This window comes from Athene noctua, chromosome 3, assembly GCF_965140245.1.
Source record: "Athene noctua chromosome 3, bAthNoc1.hap1.1, whole genome shotgun sequence".
Classification (NCBI taxonomy): domain Eukaryota; kingdom Metazoa; phylum Chordata; class Aves; order Strigiformes; family Strigidae; genus Athene; species Athene noctua.
The window spans coordinates 29,309,059-29,325,589 of NC_134039.1; the positions used below are offsets into that span (position 1 = coordinate 29,309,059).

At 46.3% G+C, this 16,531-nt stretch overlaps 1 protein-coding gene across 1 annotated transcript; it reads right to left on the reverse strand.

The window, feature by feature from the left end:
• Nucleotides 1–4,567: 4,567 nt before the first annotated feature.
• Nucleotides 4,568–16,197, reverse strand: IL2RB (interleukin 2 receptor subunit beta). Its single transcript, XM_074901339.1, has 9 exons — nt 16,044–16,197; nt 15,586–15,712; nt 14,037–14,130; nt 12,748–12,856; nt 11,397–11,545; nt 10,799–10,970; nt 8,835–8,931; nt 6,946–7,030; nt 4,568–5,713 (listed from the first exon to the last, which is right to left on the reverse strand). The coding sequence occupies exons 1-9, from the start codon at nt 16,168–16,170 to the stop codon at nt 4,883–4,885; spliced, it is 1,791 nt and encodes a 596-aa protein (XP_074757440.1). The 5' UTR covers nt 16,171–16,197; the 3' UTR covers nt 4,568–4,882.
• Between the last annotated feature and the right edge of the window lie 334 nt (nt 16,198–16,531).

A 16,531-nucleotide genomic window follows, 5' to 3' on the forward strand; every position in this document is an offset into this window, starting at 1 on the left:
CTTGCAGAATGTAAGCACAAGGTAATGCACTCTGGAACATTAAACCCATCATGGTGAACATCAGCACTCAAACAGTCAGCCACACATCTGCTTGCTCTAATGCACCCTTCCAGAGGGGCACATGGTACAAACAGGCCCAGCACAGACTGCCCTCCTCTGCTTCTCATGGGGCACCTTTTGATGCAACCCCTGGGGGGGATCTCCACAGTGAACCAGGTTGGGCGGTCCAGGAGAGCAAGGGCACTGCTCTGCTATCACAGAATCCCTTCAGAAACAGCAGGCACAAGCAAACAACCGCAGACTGAGGGGTGGGGGGAGGAGGGCAGGAAGCAGCAGCAGAAGAGCCTCTTTGTTAAAAGATTTGATGGTAGGCACCGGGGTTTCCCCCAGAGCTGCAGACCTACCTTTGAAGCCTGCTGCCACCTGTGAGGCCTGGACCACACCCCCTACGCAAGCCAGCTCACACACGCATGGAGTGTGGGAGAGAGGAGGACATCTGTTTACCCAAGCTCAAGGTCTCCTCAGCGATCAATAACCTGATGCCATGTCTCTTCAACTCGGCCTTTGTCCTGCAGCGTCCTGCTGTGATGGGTCAGTGCACCCCGTACAGTGGCTTTTTTATTTTCTGAAATTGAGGTTTTGGAGGCTTGCAGGGAGAGAAGATCTGCAGGCTGAGCAGGAAAAGCCTGGAAGAAGTCAGGGTAGGAGCACCTCCAGCTGTGCAGAGAAGAACGACCCAGGAGACTGGTGCAGATAGGTTACATTGTCCTCCTCAGGGTACAGGGAGTTGCTGAGCAACTGCTGTATTTCTTAGCTACCCTTCTTGGTCCTATTGGAAGGAGAGGCAAAACGCAGGGTGTGTGCTCCCCAGCACACGGATGAAGCAGGGAAGATGGCAGTAGACAGCAGCTCCGGTTGCTACAGTGGTCATGCAGATGAAAACAAAGCAGTGTCTCTTAATCCCGACCTGCAAGACTCCTTCTGGTCTTCCTGCACTTCTCACAGCCCAGTCTCCTGACACTTGGCTCCATGCACTCTGTTGCACTGCCACTCACTCCTCCCTGAAGCATTTGGTTTTCTTCTAGCCCCAGATACTCCTCAGCCACCTTGCTTGCACCACCTCCTGCTTACCGCCCTGCAGCTCTGTACGTGCCCCTTTGTTTTTCACAAAAAGCAACCATGCTCCAGCTAGAGCAAAGTAAATAGTTATTCTGTCAATAAATGGGTGGAGGGAATGGGGACATGGACAACTCTTGACCTGGGGCTGAGCTTCAGCCAGTGGCATTGATAAGGCTGAGCTCATTTGGGCCAGAACTCATTTGGGCTCATTTTGGCAGCTGGGCAGGTAGAGCTGTTTTCACTCTGCCACCAGTTAGTCTGGGATTGAATGAAGTCCAAAAGCCATTGTTGTAGTTACCTCATGGTGGATTCTAGTAGATAAATGTTAAATGAATATGAAAAGCTGCAGTGTTTGTCTGGGAATGTGTCAGTTTGGTTATACTGACTAACCCATTGCTGTACATATAGCAAACTGAGGCATGGAATGACAGTAAGAAATGCTTTCAGAACAGCCTGAGAGATTTAAGAGACCAGATTTCACTTTTAAAAATTACTTTGAGCCAACATTTCCCCAGATAAGTGAGGACTATCTGCATCTTCAGGCATATATATATATATATATATATATATTTGTATATGGCTTTTCCAAGCTTTCACTATGAGGGCTTGCCACAGTGGGTCAGAACCCAGGTGAGGGTATTTCCCAATGCCAGAGACATTACCTTTTTTGTATCCAACTTTCCTGGAAAGAAACATCCTCCTTCTCTGGTGTTTTCAGCAGAATAAAAAATACAGAATCTCAATCTGATCTATCTAAGCAAGCATACCACATCTATCACCACATGCTTTTGAATCAACCAGGGACCCAAAACCTTGATCATATCTACTTCAGAGGAATTCCTTTACTGCAAGTACCCTTTACTTTCCGCTTCTCCACAGTAAAAAAAAAGGAAGGGTTGTGGGAGGGAGCTGTGAATGATGTTGCCTATTTACAAACAAGGTATCTTGGAAAGAGGGAGATGAGAGATGTGACAGCTATCTTTGCTGTCTCTGGGCTTTAGATAAAGAGAGGACTCATGTCTGTGGCAGTTGGCGCAATATTTTCCACACAGCGCTGGTGTTCAGCTTTGGTTTGCCCTTGGTACTGATGGACACTGTTGTAGCATCTTTCTGTGGTTTTGTGAACCACACACTGTGTGTTCACATTGGCTTGAGAGGGGACTGCTCCCCACATGACATTTCCAAAGAGCTCTTGGCAACCCAGCAGAGAAAGGGCATTGTATCACTGAGAGTGTTATGTCTCTGGTATTCACAACCTGGGTTAGTCACATATGAGACCACATGATCTTGTCTTCCTGGAAGAAAGGTCCAGTTATCACCAGATCTGATGCTGAGCACTTCCTGCCACAGTGTGTCACACATTCACACCCAGCGTGGCTGTGAATGCAGTGCTAACAGCTTGCCAGGTCGAAAGCTGTCAGCATTTTCACAAGTGGGGGGAAAATAACTGAGCCAGCAGGATGATCCTCAGGGGCTTGCAGCAGAGTCCCCTCCAACTCTGCTTTCTGTTCTAGGTGGCCGAATCTCTTGGGGAAGAGAGTAGGAAGAAGGGCTAAAGGTATATTGGTCAGAGCAAAGCTTTGCCTAGTCCCCTATCTAGAAAGACTTTTAATCATTTCCCCCACCCCAAATGACAGAAAAACACCGTAGATTCCTTAATATTCCTTTTATTTACAAGGAGACAATGTTTTTCTTTTGTACTCGTCTTAGCAGCAAGAATAATTGGAAAGCTTATGAAGATCTACATGGGGACAGGATAACCACCAGTAGAGCTAGGATCCTTAGCCCATGTAAGATAGTAAATTGCCCATCATGGGCAAGGGATTCAGTGTCTCTTTCTGAAATCCATCTGAGAAGATTGTCAAAGTACAGCAAAAAGCTGGGCAAGTCTTGTATTTTCTTATCTGGGAAGCTGTGGGGTCTTTTTCACCTGCTGTCTCCTGGAGACAAAGGAGCAGTCCATGTCTGGTTGCAGGTGATGAAGAAGCTGGTGATAAGAGAGGTATAGCTCCCCCCCCCAGCCTTCTGAGCTGCAGGCAGGCTAAACTCCTTCGAGCAGATCTTTTGAGGTGAAATCCAAGTCCGTGGGTGACCCTGTAGCTGGGAATCATAATGATATTCAGGCTGTATAATGCAAGGTCAGGTAATAGTGTGGGACCAAAGGACAAAGAGGAAGCTTGACGCTTGTGCAGACAGAGGTAGGGAAGAATTAGTTCTGGGTGATACTCATAGGGGTGACAGAAATACCAACAAGATCGATATTCCTGATCTTTTTGACATAGCAACTCTTAGATATAACAAATCTTTACCACAGGGCTGGTATTTTCCCACTGCTGCATAGTCCAGAAATATGGTGAGAAAGTGGACAGTACAGATGTTGAATGCAGGAATGGATGTAACCAGAACAGCTTGTCTTCCTTTGCCTTGCCACTTTTTCTTCTGTGTTGCATTTTCTCAACCCAGATCAGCAAATGCAGAGGAAAAAGAAAAAAAACGTAGTCTTTGCTATCCCCATTCTTTGTGAGTGGATTGAGGTTTTCTTTTCAGCAAAAGTGCTGATTTGTGGGTTAGTTTTCTGGGCTCATTCACCACATCTTTGTCACTACTTAGGCAATGGTTTCTCTTGAGCAATGGAAGGAATGGGCAGCACCGTTGTGATGTTTTCCACTAATACAGGATGTGGGATGAACTATTCTGCAATCATCTTATCGTAGTCAAATAATTGTATTTTGCCAGCAGGGCAGAGAGGCTTTCGATTTCATGAAAAATATTGCAGCAAGAATGGGAAATTGTGTGTGTTCTTCTTACTGCCATCATCAGACCTGAGGGAAAGAAGGGTGGGGGAGGGGATTTCCCCAGTATTTTTAACTCAATAATGGGGATTTCTTTTTACATTGCACTGCTTAGACAGCTGACACAGTTGTGGCTCTGAGCTGACCTTAGACACTCAAGTCTAAAGCTGGACTGAGTAGCTCAGAATGTAATCTCTGATTAAAAACAGAAGTGGGGACACCACAGAAAAAATTACACCCTTGCTAACTCAGGAGGAGATGTCTTCATCCCTTTCATCATCAGCCCCAGCACTGACTGGCAGTGCTACTATCCCTTGTACAAAATCTCATATCCACTTCTTCAGACATTTCTCCCTCCCACTAGAGGTTTTTAGGCTGGGATGAGGCAAATGGACCATGTGACTAGTCAGCCTCAAAGCTGAGTGCTATTTTACACCAAGATGGAGAGCATGGAAGTGTTGGCACAGCCTCCTACTGGGAGCTGGGAAAGAAAAAACAAGCTGTTGAGGTTTGAAATGGCACTTGAGCAGTGTGGGAAGGGGTTTCTATGCCATTGGAACCAGTAATAGCAGAGAAACAGGTATGAAGGTGAGTCCTTGTCAGCTTGTATGCCTAAGGATCAGTCATCTACATCTCCATTAGCTGTGTAGCCACTGAACAGCTTTTATGTGCTTTTATCATTCTCCATGTGTTGCTTTACTACTCACTAGTACAGTTCTCCATGCAAAATGTTCTCTCATTTCCAGTGGTTTATTTCACTAACACTTTACCTTGGGAACTAGTGCTACCTATGTAGCCATCCATGAATTTACACCTGGTTTTGCAGACCTCTAGAGTAACTGTTCTCCAGCCTCATTAAAGAACAGTCCCAATGGGTTTGATGCCGAAGTCACATTCATGTCCTAAATAGAAAAACTAGCCTTCCCTACAGAGAAGGCCTTCCCCACCTGTGGGTTTCCTCCAGGCAGATCTTAAACAGAACAATGGTTGTACTGGCTTTGGAGGTCCCTCAGGGAAAGGTAGGCACCAGTGTTTGGAAACTGGCTGGAGAAGGCTGTTCTGCATGGATCTTCATCTTGGCTTTGTCTTAGAGGTGGAGGCTGAGAGAAAGAAGAGGGAGCATGTGCTGCTGGTGTACAGGGGTCAATCAGAGGGCCTTCCTTCCCACTCCCCTCCATTACATTGATAGTATTGCTGTCATGCAGGTCCAGTGGGTCAGGAAAGTCAGTGTCCAGCTGGCACTTTACAACCTCAGCAGGTTGTAAAGCTTCTTTATCCATCACCTTCTCATCCTGTTTCAGAACCGGTGTTGGTGAGGTGCCTTCACTTGACTGGACAGCCCTAGAAATAGCCATGTCCTGCTGGGCTTCACCTTCTCTCTCTTCCACAAAGGAGCTGTTTTGGACACCCCGGGTCACCTTGATACAGTGAATGAAGTTATGGGAAAACACAGGCATGTTCTCTGCCAGTGAGCAGAGATCTGGGGAGGGGAGAGCATGATAAGACTCCCCATTCTCACTACCACTGCCCTCCTGAGTGAAAGGCTCATAGGTGAAGTAGATCTGGCAGGGCTCAATCTCAAAGGAGTTGGAAAGGTGGAAGAAGAAGTAGCCTTGGTTTGTGAAGCAGCTGGATAGAGAGTGCCCACTGGTTTCCAAGGGAGGATCAGGAGTCAGGGTTCCCTTGGAAAGTAGAAGCTGGGATTCCTGGTCATTCTTCTGCATCACCTCAAGCGTGGAGATCTCTGGGGTTGTGCTGTTCACACAGTAGGAAGATGTGGAGAATGGGGAGGAGAGCCATTTCTGATGGGGAAGAAACACAGGAGAGAGACTGTTACACCCAAAGTATAACACTCGGTGATGAACCAAAGGTTTCTTCTCCTGAGAACCACAACAATCAAGCGACGTTTTCTCTGTTCAAGCAAGAGTTGCCAGAGGTGGTGGGGAGGGAAATTCACATTCATGATGTTTTATCTGCAGGATTTTCAGAGAGAATACATCTTTCTGTGACTTTGAAATCAAGACCAGATCTTGCAAGCCTCTGTTTTGAGATTTCACAGAAATCACAGAATAATCTAGGTTGGAAAAGACCTTGAAGATCATCCAGTCCAACCATTTACCTAACATTGAGAGTTCTCAACTACACCAGATCCCTCAGCACTATGTCAGCCCGACTCTTAAACACCTCCAGGGATGGGGACTCCACCACCTCCCTGGGCAGCCCATTTCAACACCCAACAACCCCTTCTGTAAAGAAATGCTTCCTAATATCCAGTCTAAACCTTCCCTGGCGCAACTTGAGGCCATTTCCTCTTGTCCTATCTCTTGTTACTTGGTTAAAGAGACTCAGACTTAGGCTTTTTAAAGCTTTGCTGTCCTCTGGACCCTCTGCAGTTTGTTTCCGTCATTCTTAAAGTGAGATGCCCCATGAAATCACCTCCCACATCTTGCATCTGACACTTCCTTTAATACTGCACAGAATGATGATTGTCTCTTTGCAGCTGCCCATACTCATGGAGAGATTAGGGGAAGGGAGAAAGTGGGGATGGAGAAAGAAAGGAAAGAGACAACAAGAATGCAGAAAACAGCTAAGTGCCATCCACCATGATGGCAATTCACATTAGGAGCAGAGGAAAGGCTCATAGCCAGGAGGAGGGGATCACAGTAGGAAATCTGGGGAAGAGCTGGGCAGCCTAGGACAGGCAGGGAGGGACCAAAGTGGTGTGGGAGGGGATCTGAGAGGCCAAGCTCTCTCCTGCAGGTTCCTTGCTTTCTCTCAGGCACCCGGTTAGGGAAGCAGGGTGCTGAGGTTTACGTGGCTTGCCGTTTATCGGTTCTGTATTTAGAGATGTCTCTGCTGAGTGTCAGGTTTTAGGTCAGAAAATAAAAGTTGAGTGGAGAACCCAGCAGGCACATGTATCATGTGTGCACATGTAGGTCTGACAACTGGCTATCTGTCCTGGGCATGTGCAGATGGACCCTCCTTTCCCTCATTCCTCCCTCATAACCACATGGCTCTATTCCCAGACCCATACCTGAATGTCACCTCCATGAACCGAAATGAGTGGGGGAAAGAATTTCTCAGGGTCTGGGATGTTAATCTTCAGGATCTTCTTAAACCTTGAGAAAAGAAAATTAGAAGGAGGAATGAAGCAGGACCTGATCCTGACCAATCTGGCACTGTGGAGGGGGTAGGAGAGAGCATTGCAGCTCATGGGTACTGCCCTGGCATGGGAGAGAGGTAAAATAAGAACAAGCCTGAGGGCTCTCCTTGCTCTTGAGTGGCCTGAAACACAGTAGCTGGGGGATGAGGGGTATAGAGATGAGGCAGTTAAACCTGGCATTGGAAAATACACTGCCTTTTCCCTGTGGAAGCACAACCAACAGTTCACTGGTTTCTTCCCTGCCTTGGCTGGTCACCTTAACCTCTGCACCTGCTCCCTTAAGACCCTGTCTTGATGAAAAGCTGGGCAGATCTCCCTTGTTTCCAAGCTCCATCTGCTGCTAGCAGCCCCCTCTTTGCTTTGCTGCCACCACAGTGACTCAGAGGACCACATGGCCTGAGCGGGACCATCACTAGCAAAGCTGTGCCACAACTCTCTGCCCTGTTAGCAGTTTGCTGCATGGTATAGCTAGAACACACTGGCCGTGCAGATCATGTGAGTATGCCTTGCATTAGTCCAGAGGCCTCTATTTTACTGGAACCAGTGTGTTGTCATCCTGAGGCAGCATGAAGTGATCTAATCTACTCCTCAATCCCTCAGAGAGGTTGGCTGATTCTGTCAGCTCTTTGCTGAAGCTTTGCTGTGGGATGCTCTGAAGAAAGACCATTCTGGCCCCTGGAGGCAATCAGTGTACTTTCTGAAGCATCAGAATTTGCTAGTTCTTGCATATAAACCACCTTACATCACTGCAGATGCTATTTTTATTCATGCTTGTCTAATCCTTCCTTGGATCTTACCTCAGCATTATCCTCCATCCGGTTCTCCCAGGTTAATTGTACTCTGTGGAGAAACGGGGCCATTTTATGTCTCTCTGTGCCATATAGCTACCACTTCCTCACCCTCATGTTATGACTAAAGGTAAAACACAGTGATCAGTGACTTTCTTAGTATCCATCTTCCTTCAACATACTTTTCCTTCTTTCCTTACAGAGAAGCCATCCAGCTTCTGCTACCTCATCCCTGGGAATATTTCTTCCTGCTCCCTGACACGAACATCAGCACCCTGCTTCTTTGCCCCTGTCCTGAGATGAGAAAAACCTATGGCCATTTCTAACCTCATCATGCTGTCGGGTCAGTCTACATATTATTTCATGGGGTAACCTTGTGAGACACTTTCCATCCTGAATAAAATCACTGTCTAGGCAGAAAAGCTGGCAAAGAGACCATTAAAGCATCATGTAGAGGTTTACCAGCACATAATGAGACACCAGGACTGCACAGATCAAAGAAAGGAAGAACTGTACTCTTCACTCAGGAGTTTTACCTGCAGACCAGATGTCACTATGTCCTGCCTGAGCTCTTGCTGGAGTGTTTAAATGAGAAGGTAGCAGTGCCTAGGCTTGCTTGGTTCTCTCTACTGAGGGACTGCTAAATTCAATAGCCTGCTTTTTAAGAGACAGTTTTGGCACATCCCTGCCAGGGAACACCCATCTAATCCCTAGGCAAAAGAAATGCTGAGGTGTCTGCTTTTAATTCAGTCAGGGCATGGCATCAGGTCACAGGAGCGCCACACAATGCAGCGATGGTGAAACCACATCTTGGGTGGTGATATATTTCCGCAAACAAATGTCAGCCTCAAAATGTTGGGCTATGAACCATATTTTTAAGTAACTCTCTATCCTGAGTAACACCAAGTAAAAATAATCCAGGTTTTGAGAAGACATACAACATACAGAGAGGAAATCTTGATTCTCATTTACCATTTCAGGGTCCATAAGTTAATAAGGAAGGCAGTCCCAATGATCACGAAGATGCAACTGCTCACTATAAGAGCTGGCATGACCGGCTGGGATGTTTCTGCAAAATGAGAGAGAATGGGGGAGTTGCTGTGGAAATTTAGCCAGGATTCTGGAGGTAAGAGCTGCAACCTTTCTATGGCTGTTCAAGGAGCTAAAAGTGGGCCTTTATTATAATTTTACATGGTATTATAAAATTATAACATACAGGGCCTTTATTATAATTTTATATAATAATGTAATATTATACATTATATAGAATTATAATATACAGGTCAGATAAATGAGTTCTGCTGTGTTGTGTAGGATGTCTTTGAGCTGATACAGCTTTCAGAGTCTATTTGGCATTGCTTAAGAGATAATTTATGCTGAACAGCTTGAACTCCCTGTTCATATCCCATCAGCACCACAGCTGGGGGTTGCCACAGATGAGGTGCCACAGTCTACTGGTTGAAGTGTCCATCAACCTGTCTGTCTCATTGCAAAGGAAAGCTTAAAATCAGCTTAAGTGGGATTGGAGATTTGAAACAGCATTATGGGTTAGTGGGGGAGACAGAGTCATGGGGTTCATGGGTCTTTGAGAAGGCAAGAGGAACAAGGGTGGAGATGGTTAGGTGTCAAGGAACTGGCTTCTTTATTTGGAGAGGTGTGGGAAAACTCTAGGAGGCTATGGAAGGTTACAGTTTTCCAGCATATTTTACTACTTGGATTGTAGAATTAGGAGAAAGAAACTGAGTTCCCACAGTGCCAGCACTGCCAGCACTTCTCAGGCTTGTCTGGCATCATCTAAAACTTTTCTTAATCTGTCTCATTCACACACATCTCCCAGTGCACCTTTGCTTGGTCTTGCTATTATATTAGTGCCTGTTTCCTCTGCCTGCCCCCTCGTCTCCCTCCATCCCTAGTGTCCCTTGGTCTGGGCCTGCAGAGGATCTCTGGAGTAACTGTGAGATAGTAGCGAAAAATAAAAGAAGTAGGAGACATTTTCAGGACATTCTTTCTTTGCCTGTCCTTGAGATGTTACTCAGATCATATGGTCTCCTCTGCCTCTGGTATCCTGGTTATTGTTGGGTCTTGGTTGCTATGACAACTGGTTTCGGTTGTATCCTATTCATTGACATCACACACTGTCAAAATTTGATTGCCACAGCAACACAGTGCCCTTTCTAAACATAGCTCCTCTGTTTATAACAGCACCAGGCACAACAGGGAGGGGCTAAGAAGGGGCAGAGTGGGGGCGACATGCAAAGGAATAACCTCTATCTGCTTATTTTTCAGAAAAGAAATGACAGAGACCACAGCCAAAGACTCACCAAAGAGACTTGCTCAGGGCACTGTCTTTCAAGGCTGGAGGTCTCCTCCATGCTGTGGTTCACAGCAACAACTGATGCAAGTCTCAGCAGACCTTTATGGAAGGGACTTAACATGGTCTGTCTCTTCCATTCTCTGTGAGATTTTGCTTTCTAGTCTCAGGTGTCCTTCGGTTTAGAAGCTGAGCACTCTGTTTCACTGCATTTCACTGGTCAATGAACTGGGCCATTTTAGAAAACTGGCTTTATGTTCCTATGTTACATTACCACCTGGGAAAATGTCAGTCCTGGCCCCTGCTTCCGAAGGTCAGATATCTGGCCTTACTACTCTGAGGAAGCAATCCCTGTTTTACATCTTGTGGATTTTGCCTGGCTTCTGGAAGTCAGAGGGGCTGTGGTGGGGTCAGGGTAGTCTTTTCCCTTAAGCCCTGTTGAGGCAGCCTGACCTAACAGATCAGGACTGACAGATTGTTTCCAACCTTTCTATTGTTCTTTGGTCAACACTATCCTCCCTACCCATTTTCCTCCAGCTTCTCAGCCTGCTTTGGTGCTCCTACCTTGTTTTTCCTGAGTCCCCATTTCCCCCTCCAAGTTAGACTGCCTGACTCTGATCCTTACGGTCAGCATGTGTCCTCCACAGTATTGTCTCGCTCCAGTCACTCCACACGCCTTTGTAGGTACTTAAGGCACTTGGCCTTGCACGGACAGCCGCCTCATATTTCAAGTCAGGTGAGAGGCTCTCAAATACCACCCACATCTGGTCCTGCATGATGGTGAAGTTCCTGGCATCCTGGGAGTAGGGAAAAATTAGAGCATCATCAACATCCTGGTTTACAGCCTCATGTGCCCATCTCTTCCAAGGCCCTCAGAGAGAACCTGTCTCAGATCCCTAACCCTGTGCACTGCTTGTTCACCCTGGAGGAAAATTCTTCTTTGCTTTGCTATTTTATCCCTTTCAGCTCTGTTCTGGAGCTGTCTGGATTTCTTTGTGACAACACTGAGTAAAATAGGATTCCCATCTGCCTCCATGTCACCATCAAACACTGGCAACAGGTGACAAAGATAAAAGGGGGGGTGTGTGTGTGTGTGTGTCATCCGCTCTCCAGCTTCAACAAAACCAGTTTTGTCCTGAGGGGAGGCCCAGGAGCAAGTCCTAGGTGATGTAAAGACCAGGATTCATATGGTGACAGGTCCTAGTACCCACCTCTGTACTCACCTTCCAGGCCTGACTCATTGTTCTGTACCGCACTTGGTATTCCCGCTCCCCATCCAAATAGTGAGAGGAAATATTCAGGCTCCATGTTAAGTTGTAGGTGTTTTTAGTTTTACTAACCAGCTGAAGATTTCCTGGAGGCCTCAGCTTTACTGGAAAGAGAGAAGGAGCAGGGCACTCTCTATCCATAACAGAATTTCACCGCAAAGCTCACTGCAGCAGGGTTGGTGTCTTGGCTGTGCTCACAGACTCCAGACAGCCATGGCCGCGTGAGACTGTTAGTGAGTTCCCCCTCTCTCCTCCTCCTTCTTCCCCACTGTCACTGATGGCAAAAGGTCTGTTATCTTTGGCCTATGTTAGTTAGAGCCAGCTCCTCCTGTGAGTCTGTGACAGTGGCCCCTGCAGTCAATGCAATCATTTCCCCCACATGGCCATGCCTACTATCTTGTAGGGATGATCCACAAGGCAATAGTATGGACAGAGATCTACAGCCACAGAGGATGGAGTTACATAGACTGTCTGGGCTGATCCTTCGCAATCCCTGACTCCCGCCATGCCTTCTTATGCCTCACCTTGCAGCAGCTCTATTGGACTCCTTTGTCTCCCTGAGCCAGCCAAACTCATACATCTGGCAAAAATAATGACACAAGCAGATCTTTTTCTCCTGGATTAGTGAGTTGAATCCTTTCAGCAAAGACTGATGGATGCAAAGACTGGCTTAAAGTAGGGTGGAAGCACATATCTGGTAGGAGGGGCAGGGGAAGAGCAAGACTTTCCCTCCTTCTTGCAGCATGAATTTTTCAGGAGGTCAGCTGAGTTGTCATTGCCTGTTTGAAGCCAGAACTCCTAGTGCAAAGCACTGTCATTTAACAGTGTCCTGGATCCAGGACAGGACAGGAAGTGGCTGGCATGACACTGCCTGTTAGAGGTTGACATAGCACTTAGGGATATGGTGTAGTTGGGAACTGTCAGTGTGAGGTTAATGGTTGGACTGGATGATCTTCAAGGTCTTTTCCAACCTTGGTGATTCTGAGATTCTGAGACAAGCCATTCACCATCCTGCCCAGACCACTGAACTTAGCATTGTTGCGTTTTTGTGCTTCTAAATAATACAAAAGAATGGGGGTTTTTGTTGTTATTCAAAGGAAGAAGGCTATTTCAGGAAACCTGAGGAAGGCAAAACAATTACTTAGGCACAAGTGGCAGGAGTCAGTGTGGTTCATCTGTGCTAGTTGTAGCAGGGGACAATGAAAAGACAAGTCTAAAATCAGCTATAGTTTTGCATAGGGGTGGATGGGGAAGATAAATTAGCTATGGGGAAGCTTCAGATTCTGCAAGACAGTTGAGTACTCACTATTTGCAAGTGGACTGAAATCTTCTATCCGCACAGGTATAGACCTATTCTCCCCAATCTGGCAACATACAGACATGGTAAGACGGTCTGCAGTGGTGAAGCATTGAGTCTGCAAGGAAAGTTTACCATTAGTGACACTGAAACCTCATCAATAAGCATTAATATTTCTAAATATTGCCTATGTATAACAGGTTTAGGAATACTTGACAATAAATATGGGCAATATTTGTGTCTGAAAAGCATAAGCCTCAGTGGTGAGTGAGGAACCAAAGATTTATACCTCATGTGACCAGATTTTTTTGTTCATTGGTGAGAAGGGCACAAAATATTGTGATATGCTAGTTTGGTAGGATTGCAGTACGTACTGACTAAACAGGAAAAAAATTACTTTCTATGAGTGACATTTATTGAGAAAAAATATTTTTACTAAAGCATTTTGTGTTCATTGGTAAGATTGAGATGACATCAATATTAAATATTGCTCTTGAAATGCAATGATACTAAAGGGTCACATAAGTCATGTAGCATTAAATAAGCAATAGGGAAATTATCTTGATTAGAAAGATAATATTTTGGAGCTGTTTACCAACCCTGCAATTTGTCTTTGCACATGATGTGCCAATGTAAGAAAGCTTGTCTGTTGTTAGGACTGGTTGTGACTTTATCAATAAGGGGAATTAGCTCATATTTGGGTGTGTTTTTTTCTGAAAACACAAGGACTACAGTAACTCTGTATATGACTGAAGGAAGTACATAATGAGTCTAAAAAAGATTGATTTAAATAAAAAATAATAGCTAGAGGATTTGCATCACCATTAGCTCCAGAGATGTGTTGCTGTTACATCTTGCATTTGACACATCTAACCAGACTTCACAGTAGTTAATGATCTGGAAAATGGTACTGACCTCTTCAAGGAAAATAAAGTCAAGAGGTGACGTCAGAGCTGGGGGTGATGTCCATTCCTCCTCAGAGGAAGGGATTAGGGCCAAACCCAGGTAACTGAGACATGGAACACTGCATGTGATCTGTCTGTCCTGCACCTCTTTTGCATGTGTCAGAACAGCATGGTCCAGCTCACAATAAAGCCAGTCCCCCCTGCAGGGGAACCAACAGGCGTGATGCATATCAACAACACACAACATCAAGCCTAACTCCAGAACTGTAGTCATGGATTAAGTTTAGGCTTTCTATACTGCTCCTGGGTGTCACACTATTTATACACCCAAAATCCACATACAAATCCTTTCCACCTTGCCATTAGCCAGGACATTCCAGATGAATTACTTACATTACTGTTTTTGCTGAAGGTCTTGATGCATCTCCTCAGTCCTGTCATGTTTTCTGCCTTGGGTAACTCACAGTGCTCAGGTAAAGGAACTAACCTGGGTTTTAAGCAGAACTCCAGTGAGCTGGGGAGGCTGTTTTGCATTAAACTTTATGTAACACTAAAGGCATTTTGAAGCATTTTGCATCCTACCATATTTGCTCAACAGGCTACAACAAGGATGTAATCGCACTTTCTCTCTCCACTGCATCATTCAGACAAATTTTATTTGTTATTTCAAGCCAAAGATAACAGTAGGTTTCCAGTTTCCAAGTCTTCACAAACCCCTCTTGCTACTTTCTCTGTTTTCTGTCAATATCAGAGAGCATGCAGACCTCAAACACATCTGCTGCCCACAACTGCACTAACGTGGCCCTGGAACACAGGTTCCTGCTTCATCTCCTCTATGGTTTACAGGTCTCCTTCAAGTAGGAGACCTGAGCCCTGTAGGATCTCAGGTACTGAGTGAGATGTATCTTCTGAACCAGGTCACATCCCAGTCAGCCAGGACTGTATGTCACGCTTGGCAGCACTACACCGTGACCTCTATTCTGCTCTGACAAGTGTGGCTGGACAGCCTAAGCTGAGCTATGGCACAGGGGGGCAACAGGGTAGGAGAGCATCCATGTGCTTTCAGCTGAGAGGGTAGACTGAGCTGCCTGCTCCAGGTCAGATCAAGACTGATGGTAGGGAGAGGTGGTGTCCTAGAGCCCTGCTCAAGCAATGACATAGTTCCAAATCCAGCCCAAATTCCAGCCCTAGTCTCTAATTCACACCCATGGAGCAACATAAATGTTTTGGCTTTCTAGGTCCATGCACCACAACCCACAATATATTTGCCCATCTCACCTCGTTAGAGGTGTCTTTATGACAGTCACAAGCAACCCACCCACTGCAAGAATCACACTGAGTCACTCCTTATGACAGGCACCCAGGGAAGCCCTTGAGGGAGGCTCCAGCTGTCATGCTTGGAGACCACAGAGACTCGGCCAGCCCCCAATGCAGTACTGGCTACACACCTACCCCTCTGTGGGAGAGGAAAACATCATAAATTGAGAGAGATGAAAGGGCTAGGGGAGATAAGCGGAGCAATATTTTCCTTCATTTATTATTACCCAGGGTGCAACATCCAAGCTCATCCTGGCAATGGTCAAATGGCCTCTGCATAACCTTAATTCTGCTCTCCTCCACCCCCATCTCTATACATTGTCCTTCCACTGAAATACCTTTCAGTCCAGAGGACAGCTACAAAGGAAGAGGGATGTTTTGGAAAATGAAGCACAGACAGAGCTATGGAGCTGGAAGATGGGCTGTGCTAGACAGTTTGGGACTGCCAAACACTGAGCAATAGCCCGCATCTCAGCCCACATGGGGTTAGTGACAGAGTTCAAAACAAAGCCCCTCAGTTCTGTGATTCCACTACAGCTGGCCTGGGGAGGGGGAGTCTACATTTTTGTTAAGCAGTAAACTTTCCAGGACAATTTTCATTCAAAGCATCTCTGCAGTCACCCACCTGTCACAAAAAGCTAACTTTGATAAAATCTCCAGCTGGCATGGTGCTTCAACCAGGTCCCTGCCTGGGTTCCAGTCACAGAAGAGAGCTGCCCGCGAGTCGTACCAACAAGTTAGGCTGGAGGCGCCTGCCAGCAAAGAAGAGATGGACAACAACGTGGCTGAATTAGCAGTGACGTTTGGCATTAACCATCACCCTGGACAATTCTGCCCCATCCCAAGTTACAGCCTGACTCCTCTGCTGGGTAACTCTCTCCAAGTAAGAAAGGCAGAGCCACTCACCTTTCTATGTCCTTGGAGGCTGATGTACTCATAAGAGACCTGTAACTATTGCAGCCTCCTCTGACTGTATGTTACAACATAGCATTGCAGAGCAACACACTGTGGCAGACCCCCCACTCCAGCTGACCACCCTCCCTGCTCGCCCAGCTGGCATGGGTGAAGCGAATCACTTCTTACCTTGTGCTGAGTCTGATGCCCACAAGAGAAACGTGAGGCTGAACAGCCAGAGGGGACACAGAAGCAGCAAAGAGGGCTTCATCTGTACTGGTGACACACTGAAAGAGAGAGGACGCCCCCCCAGCATAGCTGAGCAATTCAAATTAGGAAGATGTCATCTCACAGGAGGTATCCACTGTCTTAGGGCAGGGCTCAAAGCCAGTGCCGTTCTTCCAGGTTCAGAAACTCATACTCCTTCTACTCCAGAGTCTGTGCTTTTCCCTCAGCAGCTCACTGTTTTCCTGCCTTGGGTCCTTTGCTCAGCACTGAAACTGTTCACAGTGCAGCACAGATAGGCTGTTTGCAGGAGTAATGCCTTCTGGAAATGTGTGTGAGAGTGCACAACAGTCCGCATGTGTTGTTTCAGGCTGCTTGCTGACTCAGGTAGAGAGTGCTGCCTTGGTTGCACACAGCTTGTGCTTTGAAGAGCTTCTTTTTTTTTTGTAAGC

Excerpts from the sequence above, each read along its gene's own strand:
- IL2RB (XM_074901339.1), bottom strand. The coding sequence starts at position 16,170 with ATGCTGGGGGGGCGTCCTCTCTCTTTCAGTGTGTCACCAGTACAGATG. Across the intron at positions 14,131-15,585 it reads AAGTTAGCTTTTTGTGACAG|GTTAGTTCCTTTACCTGAGC; the intron begins GTGGGTGACTGC and ends CTTAAAACCCAG. Across the intron at positions 8,932-10,798 it reads GTGGAGGACACATGCTGACC|AAACATCCCAGCCGGTCATG; the intron begins GTAAGGATCAGA and ends CTCATTTTGCAG.